This window comes from Procambarus clarkii, chromosome 72 (assembly GCF_040958095.1).
Source record: "Procambarus clarkii isolate CNS0578487 chromosome 72, FALCON_Pclarkii_2.0, whole genome shotgun sequence".
Taxonomy (NCBI): domain Eukaryota; kingdom Metazoa; phylum Arthropoda; class Malacostraca; order Decapoda; family Cambaridae; genus Procambarus; species Procambarus clarkii.
In genome coordinates this window covers 7,026,173-7,039,569 of record NC_091221.1, presented here as the reverse complement: position 1 = coordinate 7,039,569, position 13,397 = coordinate 7,026,173, and the positions used below count along the sequence as shown (strand labels likewise).

Genomic DNA, 13,397 nt, shown 5'->3' with positions numbered 1-13,397 from the left:
TAAAAAATAAATTAGGGTTTTCAAAGTTTGTGATTTTCTTTGATCAGATATGAATGTTTTGAACAGTCTTGTCTTGACAATAAAGATGGTGATGACCACTGCCCCAAGTCTGGTTCAACTTCATTCTTGTTGCATGCTAATTTGGTTAGCATGTTTGTGTCATCATGATGAGTTAAGATTTGTGTGAGATGGTATTCATGAGAGAGAGAGAGAGATATTGAAGTTCGAACACTTCCGGAACAAGTGCTTCACTGACGACTTTTGTTCGAACCCCAACACTGTAAATGCTTCACCCACGTACTACAAATAATCGCCAACAGAACCTAAACACCTAACCTAACTAATGCCCAAATATGCACCGTATGCTAGTATATAAGTGTTAATTTATATTTGAGATCATTTCTATTTTGAATGAACAATATGTTAAAATCGTTGAATGCATCTTTAAGGGTCGACCGCTGGATGGAATGGACTTTGTCTGAGAACGGGTTGCACTGTGTGTGAATTTTATCAGCATTTCTGAACATATGTTAAGTACAAAAGCGTTCGAGTATTTCATATTTCGTTTCCTTCGTGGTCATACGTTTACACACACACACACACACACACACACACACACACACACACACACACACACACACACACACACACACACACACACACACACACACACAGTAGTTTCAAAGCGTTATACGACAAAGAGTGCTGGGTAGACGGGACACCACGAGCGTAGCTCTCATCCTGTAACTACACTTAGATAATTACACCCACACGATTTCTACAGATTGTCTAGCTCAATAATTTCCTCACCCATCAATGGAGCTCCTAGCGTACAACAGCAGTACTCAAGTATAGCCAAGACAGGTGCCTTAAAAGATAACATCTTTGTCTTGTCATACCTTGCGACACGGGGACCTCTGAGACCCCTGGCATATACACTTCCGTTCACAGGAATAAACTAATACCGTTCTGATCCGGTATTTTTTTTTATATAAATATTTCTTGTAATTGAAGCCTTTGTTAGATCAGGCGGGAGAGACCGTGGCTTCAAGGTCGCACCAAGGACCGACCATTCCATCTCTGCGTCTCTAGCAGTAACCAATGATTAAACTAGAATCAAACCATGTTAGGGTGATAGAAAATACTATCTGCAACCCGAGTACGATTAAACTAGAATCACAGCTTGTTAAGGTGATTGACACAATTCGATACGAAGATATTACGAGCTCAATAACGTACAAGGTTCCAGCTCTTGGCCTACTAATCTTAAAAACCCATCACTGTTATTTTTGTTTAGGGATGGGAGAAGATGATAAGTATATAGAAGTAGGAGCAATGTTGAAATTATGTTGCAATTGAGGCAGTCGATTGATTGATTGATTAAAGATTAAGCCACCCAAGAGGTGGCACGGGCATGAATAGCCCGTAAGAATTGCTCGTCTTAGCGGACACTGCTAAGTGCTTGTTAGTGTGGAAACGGACATTTCGAGTGTGTTTGCGTGTGTTGTGTTGATTTAGGGGCGACGAGTGTTTGCGTGTGTTGTGTTGATTTAGGGGCGACGAGTGTTTGCGTGTGTGTGTGTGTTGTGGTCGGTTAGTCTGAAACAAACCGGACGGACATACCAACACTCTCATGATCCCGTTTTCTATCTATACTGCTTCGACAGCGACGTTGATCAGGTGATTAGGGCCGGGCGTGAAGGGTCAGAGGTCAAGGCCACACTTAGGGTGTACATGTGTCAGTGGGTGTGTGCAGGTGTGTGGTGACCCCTTCTTGTCACAGCCCTACCCCCCACTTCACCACACCTGACACGACCCCCCACCCCCTCCTCTTCACCACACCTGACACGAACCTCCCCTCCCCTCTACACCTGACATGGCTCTCGTCCCTGACAGGTGTGTGGTAAAGGGGGGGCGGTGAGAGGTGTGACAAGAGGCCACAATAGGTGTGGCAAGGAGCCGTGACAGGTGTGGGAGCCACCACGGCACACACACCTGTAGGCCTTGAGCCAGTGACGCTATCTTCATGCAAAACACCTTCTCACTTTCCCCCCCTCCCACTTCCTCTCACTAGCCCCTCCTCCTCCGTGATTCCTCCTCCTCCTCCTCCTCCTCCTTACCTTTACCCTTCTCCCTCATTCTTGTTTCTCGCCGGTCTCTCACTCTTCTACATCAGATTCCCTTTCATCTCCCTGCTCCTTTCTCTTGCCCAGTCTCCCCCCCCCCCACAGTCTGCAGGTCAGGCGGTCGTCCGGGTACGGAGGGAGAGGGAGAGAGGGGGGTAGTGCAGGGTGCCTGGTGCCCTTGGTAGAGCTGGTAGTATTGTGCTGACCTCAGTAGGTTGTATGGCGTCTCAGGGCCCTGGAGAAGCCGTCCCCGAATACCACCACCACCTGACGAAGGGGTGAACGAGATACGCCAGAAAGAAAATCCAAGTAGTGGTGTTTTTTTGTGTCTGTGTTTATCGGTGTTTTTATGCTGGAAACTTGTATATAAATAGCTCAGGGTGTCCCGTTAGAGAGGGCATTACGGCAGGAGTTGTATAGAGCAGAGTTCGTGCCGCGCTGGTGTGACGTCGGGCCCTCCCTGACTGCTGGCATCAGGACGTCTCCACCTTCCTGTCCGGTATTCAGTTGTGCCAGAACCCCCGAGCCTCGCTCACACTGTCACGAGGCGTCTGTCAGGGTGCTGCTGTAAACATATGCCAGGCGCCTGTGCGACCATAACACCGCAGAAGATAACTTGTGTGTGTCGTGTTGCATTTTTTGTAAGTGCAGAGAAGCCAACGACGTGAATTACCATAGGATTTTGAAGTTGGTTGACTTGTGAGCATCTGGTGATTATGTCCGTCTCCTGGCAACATCGGAGCGACGGTAACTTGTGGATACATATCGAGGCCAGGAGAGTGTCGTAGAGCGCACAAGGCTGGGTGAAACCTGCCTGACGGGTGCTCCCTCCCACCGTTAGTCAGCTTGACGTCAGGAGTATAGCGGGGGTGTCAGCCCTGCTCGACGGACACTCCGCCATACTCGAGTGTGGAGACAGTGCCACTCTGTGTAGGGGAGCAGTCATGTTGGCTCCCTAGTGCTAGTGCAACGGAATTAATGTTAAAGGTGTCTGGCCGCTAGAATACTTGTAAACTGTTTCCCCGTTTCGAGGAAAGTGAGAAAAGGGTAGAGGTTAGGGTGTTTAAGTGTACGGAGGCAGAGGATGTTACACCTGGCTGCAGGAGTACTCGATATCCAGAATAAACTCCATTACTGTCCACATGAAGCTGACAACGACGTTGTCCCCGAGGCGGCCGGACCTCCACACCGTCTGACTTCGACTGTGTGTGATGCGGCGCCCCAAGAACCAACTACTCCCCGTGCAGGAGATAACGAACATGCCCTGACAGAGTTAGAGAACCTCGGGGACTCCCGTAATGTCGAGGAGATTTATATTCCTGCCGGTAAGATTCTTGGGCGCGAAGCGATGGATCTCTGTAGCTTATCAGACCTGGAGAGTAGCAGGGATCTCCCCGGGAGGAAATATGATGATACCTTGAGCGGATCCGTCAGTCCAGGGAGTCAAACGTCCGACCTCCAGAGAAGCTGTTCCTCTACCTCCTCCTGTGCGGATTTCAGCCCGACGGAGGCCAGGGAGGATTTGGTGTTGGGTGAGCCATCAGCCTCCCAGATGCTGGCGGCACCCAGACTGACGTACACGACGCAGAACGACGCCCTGATGTCGGACAGCGGCATCTCTGAGCACGGCACTACGGAGTCCGAGTACTCGGACTCGTTAGAATCTGACGAGGAAAACGGGCGCGATGCGTCTGACACGAGCCGACATGCAGATCAACATGCTGATGAAGCCGCGCCGGTCTGCGAGAGCCTTGATGAATACGAAACAGATAGATTATTAAGCAACGATGATAACTCTACGGATTTATCGTGGTACGATCCACTGTCCAATGACTTTTTTATTAGTTTCACTTTTGCTAATAATGATCAATCTCTCGTAGAATTCCAACCTACGAAGCAAGGTGTAGGCCTCTTTAGCCGCCGCTCTGCTAACCGCCACAGACCACTGAAACAGCTCAAGTCTCACAAAAGGCAGATAGATAAGAACGAGCAAACACCCACTTCCTATGACCCAAGCTCCAGCGACTCGTACGACACCTGTCAAAAGATACTGAATGACAGCTCGTCTCCAAATCAAATAGAGAAACGGACAGGAAACCTGGAGTTCTACGGGAAACCGGAAGATTTTGATCGTCTAACAGAGGATCCGGTAAATGCTCTTGGAACCCCTCCTTGTGAAGACGACTTCTACATGCAGGTCATGCCCCTCTTCCCCGAGCTCGGTGTGACTCGCAAAGTTATGAGGATCGACTACGATTTCGAGATGCGAGACGACTTGTGGGGCTACTCCAGTACCGAGCCGTACTTCGACGCGCTAACTGGCCGCCGGATCCTCTCCACGATTTACGAGTTCGAAGTGTCCTCTGACGAAGAGACGGACACAGTGAGCGTGGCGGAGCTCTGTGGGGCTAGTGAGGAGGAGACGAGCATGTCGTACGACCACAGACTCAATGACATCGCCGAGGAGGAACATGATGCGGATGACACTGGTGGTGATGGTGAACATGATGCGGATGACACTGGTGGTGGTGAACGTGATAGTGACAGTTTTGCGAGTGAAATAACGGCGAACGACAAAGATTTTGAAGGCAATCTAATGGCAAAAGAAGTGGGAGTGGAACCTGAATGTGGATCAGCCCACGCCAGTGCTAACCCGTGTGTTCCCGGCGCTCCTTCAGGCACTGCCAGTGAAAGTGACGACGGCGTGACTGAAAGTGGTGTCCCTCCCAGACCTTCTAGTGATAGTGACTCGGCCCCTACCGTGATGCAGGCAGGCCAGACTTCCTCCCCCGGAGGCCAGAGTTCCTCCGCTGCTGCCGCCTACTTACCGAACATCAATACAGAAGACCCTTCTACCATTCCGGACGCCCAGGCCTCCACACCACACGGTGGAGACGCCAGCGAACATCCCAACGCCTCCAGCGGTGCTGACGACGCAAGTACACACGTCGAAACCCGAGCCATGGGACCCGCTGACGCCTCCAGCACTGCTGACACTTCCAGCACTGCTGACACTGGACTCATAAGTGCAGCTGACGGTAACCTGAGTGTCTCACTTCATCCTGACCACGGAGTTACGTCTGGTACCTACACCACAGGGACAACTGACGTTGACACAGGAGACGCAGCTGACGTAACTGACGCAGCTGACCGTACAGGCTCAGCTGACAGCGCCAGGATAACAACCACTAATATTACCCGAGCGACTAATATCGACGCTTTATCAACAGGTAATACTGACATCAACAGAGGCGATACTGACGTCACTTGCAAAGATAATACTGACATCACAAACATGGGCAGTACTGATGTCACATATAAAACGGATGTCGTCTTAGAATGTGATTTTCCTTGTATAATCGAAAGTGACATCACTAGTACACGTGATCAGTATATCATCGAAGCTGGTGACGGTGACATCAATGCGGGCGGTAGTGACATCAATGCGGGCGATAGTGACATCAAGGCAGACGATAGTGACATCAATGTAGACAGTGACATCAAGGTAGGCGATAGTGACATCAATGTAGACAATGACATCAATGCAGGCGATAGTGACATCAATGCGGGCGATAGTGACATCAATGCAGGCGATAGTGACATCGATGCAGGCGATAGTGACATCAATGTAGGCAATAGTGACATCAATGTAGGCAATAGTGATATCAATGCAGGCGATAGTGACATCAATGCAGGAGAAAGTGACATCAATGCGGGCGATAGTGACATCAATGCGGACAATGGTGACATCAATGCAGGCGATAGTGACATCAATGCAGGCGACAGTGACATCAATGCAGGCGATAGTGACATCAATGCAGGCGAAAGTGACATCAATACAGACGAAACTGATGTATATACAGACGAGACTAACTTCAATGCAGACTTGACTGACATCTATGCAGACACATTTGACAGCACTAGTACAAGTAACACTGACATCACAGGCGTTGATGACACTGACATCACCGAGGGTAGCAAGACTCCCATCAGTATTCTGGGAAATACTGAGATGTCAGTGTCAAACAAAACTGACTCTACGAATGCACATGACATCATTAGCGCCGGTATTTCTGACGTCACTCACACTAATGGTCCAGTAGCTCCTAGCACAGGTAATACTGACTTCACCAGCACAGGTAATACTGATATTACTAGCATAAGTAATGCTGATATTGCCAGCACTGGTAATGCTGATAGTGCTAGCACAGGTAATACTGATATTCCTAGCACAGGTAATGCTGATACAAGCACAGCTGATACAATGGCAAGCACCGTTGATGCTGGCATCATGGCTGCAACAAACAGCAACAATGTAAACACAGCCCCAAGAGTTGAGAATATTTTAACGACGTTCGACAGCGCAGTAGCTGGCCAGGAGACGAGTCGACAATCCTCAGAAGTCATCGACGTGTCTTCAGTCAGCAGCAGCAAGTTCAGTGTAGATGAAGGTCTTGCGGTCCCCTCCAGTGTCGCCGTGACTGACAGGTCTGTCTTAAGTCACTCTCCAAGACGTAGCGTGGAGCTAGAAGCGGAAGATTCGGAGTCTGTCAGTCGAGCTGTGGCCTTGATGGAAGAGGATGTTGTCAGAGTAGCTGACGTGATTATTGTTGCTCATGCAGGCACATCCGTCGCAGACACAGGGGATAATCAGACTGACATTGACGCCAGCATTCACTGCGCTGATAGCCCATCAGCATCACAAGACGTAGGTTCGAATGCGTCTAGAAATAAAGCAGATAGCACCATTACCGAAACGGCAGCGTCTAGGTTCACGGTGACCTCTCCTAGAGATCATTTGCATGCAGATACTCGTCAGCTGGGCAGTGCCAGTGGTAGGGAAGGGAAGCGAAATGATGCAGATATGCAAATTCTGTCACCTGATCGTCCTGGGCTGGGCGCAAGGTCGGCTCCAAAGTCAGAATTAACCATTACAAATGAGGGGCCCCACATGCCTGGGGAAGGGAGGCAATGTGAAGATGTTATATGTATAAAAGAGGCACCAAGGCCACAAGAGGGAGCTTTCTCTAAGGCTCTTACAACATACTGTAGCGATAGGAGAGCAGGGAGCTCCACGGCGGGGTCTCTCGGCGAGCAGCCACCATGTGCAATTGAAAACAAATCTCAAGAGAATGAGAGAACCACAAGCAACAAGGATGCAACCTCCGCATTGGTAGTCAGGGAAGACACCGATCAAACACCACAAGTGCATGACAAGAGTAACGCTGCCATACAAGAGACTGTGACGACACATCATATCTGTACAACAGAAACGAATACTAGTGGAATTACCAGTCAGTCTCTGGGAGGAGGAGGAGAGGACAGTAAGAATGAGACAGTCCCTCCTGTCTGCCACAACACGCAACAGACAGAAGCAGTCTCTGATTTGGACGTTCCTCCTCCAAAACCTAAGAGACTATTTCTACGTCGGATGTCAAGTGAACGAAAACTGAAACTGCACAATGACTCACCGATATCAGAGGAAGATGGGAACGCAGACTCCAGTACACCTCCGAAGAGACCACTAAGACGCAAGGAAAGCCTTAGGCAACAAAATACAATGCCTCGGAAGTCTAATAAATCCGTCCCACCAACAAATCTCGATAAGGAACACGAACCACTGGCAGTAGAAAACGAAGCTGGAGAACATTGCGGGTCAAGCCCAGTGGGTGTGGAGGCGAGGGGAGCGCGACGCTGCAAACAGGCTGGCACTGTGCCAAGGCCCTATGATTCAGGTAATAAGAGGCTGCTGGGGAATAGCAAGCACTCGGGTGATGCAAGAAGCGGGTCAGGTGATGCTGCCGCGGTGACGGAGGTGCTGGCTCGGGAGACCAGGACGACCGAGGTCCCTGACGGAGCCATCACACCTGATAGTCACACTCAGGATAACGCATCTGGTCTTGGAACAAATAGGACACTCGAGGGATCTGCAGATGGTTCAGAAGTTCTGTCCGAGGAGGTTCTCTTGGATTTTAAAATCTCCAGTGGCGACAGTGATCAGTATCACACTAAAGCAGCAGCCTGTCTGGATAAACATATTTCTAGTCCATCATCAATCAAGAAACTGACAAACCATTCTCTAGACAGCAACAGGTCGCCAAGAGTGGAAAAATCGAAAAATTTATCAAAATGTGAAGTGACAAAAGCTGTTGAAATAAAAGTTACAGAAGGTAATAGCGAAACTAGTGGCAAAAAGATACAGAATAACAAAGATAATATATTTATCCCTTCGCTGCAAGCATCAAAAGAAATAACAAACAATATTGGTGATAATTCTCAGGTTTTTAATAACTCGCATCAAACCGAGCCAGACGTCAAGTCATTGTCGGAAAGAATTCTTACTCCAGAAAATACAGAATGTCCTCGTCCTCCAGAGAGAAGGAAGAGGTCTCCTTCTAAACTGCCAAACGGTGTATACCTGGAGAGGACCACGGACGCCATGGACGTCAAGGCCCCAGGGGTATCCAAGCCTATGGTCCCGGAGAGGACATACAGGAGGTACAAGTCCCTCCCCCGGCAGCGAAAGCCGAAGGCCGCGCCCTCGCCCACCTCCCCGACCCGCATCCCGAGGAAACCAGTCGGAAGAGCCGCCTCCACAGCCACGTGTCGCCCCCAGCACAGTCCCAGTGGGCTGAAGTTTTCTTCGCCCGAGGTAACCTCCCTGACGCACTACGACCACCCGACGGCGCCACGACCGGCGGAGAGAGCCTCGGTGATGCTGTTGATGGAACACCTCCGAGAACACGTGCCTCGGACCATCGACTGGAGCGCCATAACGCCTCGCCTCAGGCAGCGTGATCGAGCTGCCTCCGATGGTTCCATCCACAACAACGTAAAGAGAAGAATTTCGTTAAAGAGAACAGGTTCTCTAAAGAAATTATATTCCTCGATACAGCGGAACTTTATAAATAACGTGCGAAATTCTGACGTTAATGAGAGTGTTATCTGTTTACCTAGACCTAAAATTTTCGGACGGAAGCAGAGGAGGTACGATATGAAGCTCTCGCCCGACATTCCTTCAGAGATTCCTCAGCTAGAGCCGTACAGTGATTCCTCGTCAGTAGACTTGGTAGAGAATTTACCAGACGTTTATTTATTTCATTCTAAGCTGGAGTTCTTCGAGGACAAAACGTTCCCATCTCCTGTCGAAAGGAAAAGGGTGGCTTCGGAAAGTGAATGTCGGGATGAGAAAGTACTCGGTGAAGATGTTCCTCCAGTTCCATTGAGAAGACACAAAAGAGCGAGAAACAGAACACTCGTCATAGAGGCTTCTGAAGAACACGGTGAGAACGCTGCTGGCAGTCAAGAACTTTTGGATAAAACGGCTGATCTCAGTAACGACAGGAAAACCTCAGTACCTGCTGAAGACATCGTCGTCGTGCATGAATCTTGTTCTGTTGCTCGACAACGGTTCTTTTCAAGTCTGGAACCAGGAACACAGGGAGAGACTGGCAACAAGGAGCTCAACACACAGCGCATCAACCATAACACGTCACAATTATGTACGAATGATAGAACTGAACCCGACAACGCTCAGGCTTCGTCAGCGAGATCGAAGCTCAACCCAGACATGCCAAGATGCGAGAGAGATTTCCCCGAGGATAGAGTACCTTCGCCTCCTGCTGAAGCTGCTGGTGGAGATGCTGGCGACAACGGCGATCTGGACGAAGCTCTGCTAGCTCTTGCTGATGCTCTATCGCATGTAACACACAGTGAATCTGACGACGTTGACTCTGTAGGAACTTGCATAACACACATCTCTGAAGATGTGCTCCACCCCACTCTCAGTAGAGGCCAGACAACGTCGAAGAACCCTGAGAGTGACTCACACGACCCAGACACGACTTCGACAAATATTTACAATGCTTCCGACACCTTAAATCGGTGGATGCATGACCCGTTTTGTGACACTGACGAAGGACTTCGAGCGGGCGACCCATCTCAGGACTTGATGCAGTTCGATAAGTCTGGCGAGGACCAGTCAACCACCGCTGGAAGCCCCGGCGTTGAGACTGCTGTCGGGCCATGCTGGGAGCCTCCAGCTGTCTCTCTCCAAACCTGGGAGGAAAGGCAAGGCCTCCCGAGGGAGGAGTTTCCTCCATTACACCTTCGTAAACCTCACGAAGACGGGATAGTCGCCAAACTCGTGGGAGCTTCCCGCTCTACAAGTAAAACTGATCAAGGTAATAACTTGTACATTCTTGTGTTGACACCGTTGGGGCGATGAAATATTAAATGCTCTTTGAATAGGGACTTCACTGTAAGTTTAGCATTGCCATTGTGGTTCTGTAGGTCCGGACGAATCTTGCTTAGTGTCTGGAACCGTCCAGTTCAGACCAGGGCGTCCTGGACAAATCCTAAAAATGCTGTAAGTAGTAGTAATACATAAGCGATACGTGAGGTGGCTTTTAATGTTGGTGTTCTGGGTCATGTTGATTGTCAAACGTGTGTGTGTGTGTGATAATATAATGATAATATAATGTATATACGATGAACGAAGTCAACTAACGAGAACAATAACATTTTTTTTAATATATGGTTTATTATACATAAGTAGGAAGAGATTATATCAAGTTCGGCTTCCTGCGGACTCTAGGTGACGCAGCAACGAGTCCGGTTGTGCGTAGTTCCATAGCCCAAGCTGACTTATTGACACACGCTCTGAGGGGGTGCGGGGGGCACAGTGGGTACGCCAGTAGATGGAGAAATGCTGGGGGGGGGTAAGTAGATCACGGCTACTGCTGTAGATGGCAGTATGGTGCGAGAGGGAGAGTGTCTACCAGTAGACCAGTGGATGGCAGTATGGTAGAAGGCGTAGAGTACCAAACTAACCACACCATTGAATGATGAACGAGTCAAGACAGTTTAAATTTGATAGAAAGCCATAAAGACAAAGATTCAAATAATAATTCAAATGCTAATATTATTAATAATAACAGCTTACCCGACAAATTTGCCATCTGTGGCAACGATAGAAATGTTGGCAACACTACAGAATAATAACTGACTAATAATAATAATTTGGTCATCTTAGCGATTTGTTTTCTAATTCAAAATGACACCCGATGAGTTTCAAAAGACGATCATTATTGTTTTAAATTAACTGGATCGAAATTACTACCAGACCTACTATCAAAATTACTTTCAAAACTATTACAATTACTAATCGTGACTATCAAAGTCGCCAGGATTAAGGCCTTGGTGATGTAGTTGTATGGTTGCTGATGTATGATGTGTATGGTTGGGGCTCTGATGTAATAGTTGTATGGTGTGTGTGTGTGTGGGGGGGGGGGTGGAGATGAGCTACCAGCATGGTTGGGGGGGGGGGGGGAGCAGGTGTGCTGACTCTCAGCTGCCTGTCAGTGATGTGGGCGTATGTGGGGCTGTGCTTGCGTCGTCGTCGTCAGTGGTGTGGGGGCTGTGCTTGCGTCGTCGTCGTCAGTGGTGTGGGGGCTGTGCTTGCGTCGTCGTCGTCAGTGGTGTGGGGGCTGTGCTTGCGTCGTCGTCAGTGGTGTGGGGGCTGTGCTTGCGTCGTCGTCAGTGGTGTGGGGGCTGTGCTTGCGTTGTCGTAGTCAGTGGTGTGGGGGCTGTGCTTGCGTCGTCGTCGTCGTCAGTGGTGTGGGGGCTGTGCTTGGGTCGTCGTCAGTGGTGTGGGGGCTGTGCTTGCGTCGTCGTCAGTACTGCGGGGCTGTGCTTTTATGGGGACTATGCATGCGTCATCAGTACTGTGGTTCTGTGCTTGTATGGAGGCCGTGCTTGTGTCTTCGTCAGTGCTGTGTGGAAAATGTGATTTTAAAGTTTTTTTACGTTGATTACGTAAAAAATGCGACGTAGGTGAAGGGACGGGTATTGTCGCAGACTTGAGGAGCGCAGTGGTCTTCCTGCGTTCTCCAAAATGGGTTAAGGGGGTTCCACGCCGGTGGTGCTTATTCTAGTTTGTCAAATAAGTCTTTTTGTACAACTGTGTCATCCGTCTTCGCCTGTGAATGGTGTAAAAGTTAGTACCCACCAAACACACCGAAACCACGACGTTGGTACAACGTTCGAACAAGTTTTTACACCTCCTAACCAGTTATAACAACCAATATAGCAAGTTGTAACAACGTTCTAATACGACATAAACACGTTAAGCCAAGATGTAACAACTTTATTACAAGTTGTAACAAGCGGAAAATACAGTTTGGGTTTGTGTTTCCCGGGTAAGGTTAATGGTGGATCTGTACTCACCTAGTTGTGCTTGTGCGGGGGTTGAGCTCTGGCTCTTTGGTCCCGCTGTGGGACCTTGGGTTTGTTTGCCCCCAAACAAACTGTTTGTGGGGGACTGTATGGTCCGGTTTTATTATTTTCGTGTAGAGGATGGTGGTATTTCCCAATCACCCTCATCTGTTACACCTTGTAACCCCTGTTGCTCCCCCTGCCCCCCCCCCCCCCAACACACCCCGATCCCCAACCGTCATCTCCCCCCACCCTCCTACCAGTATTCACCCCCCCCCCCTCTCCCCATCTCATTTGAATGCAACGGGGTTAGCTGCCTGGATATTTCCAAATGGTCTTTATGGTAACACCTGTGCGTGCGTGTGTGCGTGCGCGTGCGTGCGCGTGCGTGTGTGCGTGCGTGTGTATGTGCGCGCGCGCGTGTGTGCGTGCGCGCGCGCGTGTGTGCGCGTGCGCGTGTGTGTAGCGAGGTATTGCGTTATGAATCCACTGGACGAGTATGTGTATCAAATACTTTAGTAACCATTCTACGAAACCCTTACACCTTTCCTCGTATTACCCAAATTTAAACTAGTGATCTATTTCCCCCTTAAAGATTGACACAACATTCGCAACTCTCCATAATTCTGGCACTTTACTATAATAATTTATTAAATATAGAAATCATTAAGTTCGTCTTAACATTTGTTTGGGTCTCTGGCAAAAGTCACTCGTTTAAACAGATAAATTAATAAATTCTTACTTGATTAATAATTCATAAATGATTAAGAAGACCAGACCACACACTAGAAATTGAAGAGACGACGACGTTTCGGTCCGTCCTGGACCATTCTCAAGTCGATTGTGATGAGGACAGGTAGGGACAGGAATTAAATAGGCAAGAGAGAGCTGAGGAGGAAAGTCAGGTGTAGGGGATAGTATGTGCTTCTTAATCATGGGAACATGATTAAGAAGTTTTTCTAAGGCAGCTTGTGCTTGGTGAACATGTTCTCGTTCCTCAACTTCTTGAGGTGTGGAGCAGCACCTTCGTCCTCCTAAGGTTTCCTGACGTCAAGA

The 13,397-nt window shown here is 48.9% G+C and overlaps 1 protein-coding gene across 6 annotated transcripts in view; it reads left to right on the top strand.

Moving 5' to 3' along the window:
- LOC123773625 (uncharacterized) overlaps positions 1–13,397 on the top strand; it is a 301,086-nt gene that overhangs the window by 269,567 nt on the left and 18,122 nt on the right. The window contains exon 1 of one of the 6 annotated variants that reach the window (XM_045767429.2): positions 2,249–10,309. The exons of 4 other annotated variants lie outside the window; for them this stretch is intronic. In XM_045767429.2, the coding sequence (XP_045623385.1) occupies positions 3,211–10,309 (7,099 nt within the window). In that variant the 5' untranslated portion in view covers positions 2,249–3,210. Of the gene's footprint in view, positions 1–2,248; positions 10,310–13,397 lie in introns of those variants that run through there. One more of the 6 variants, XM_045767430.2, reaches the window with a different exon arrangement.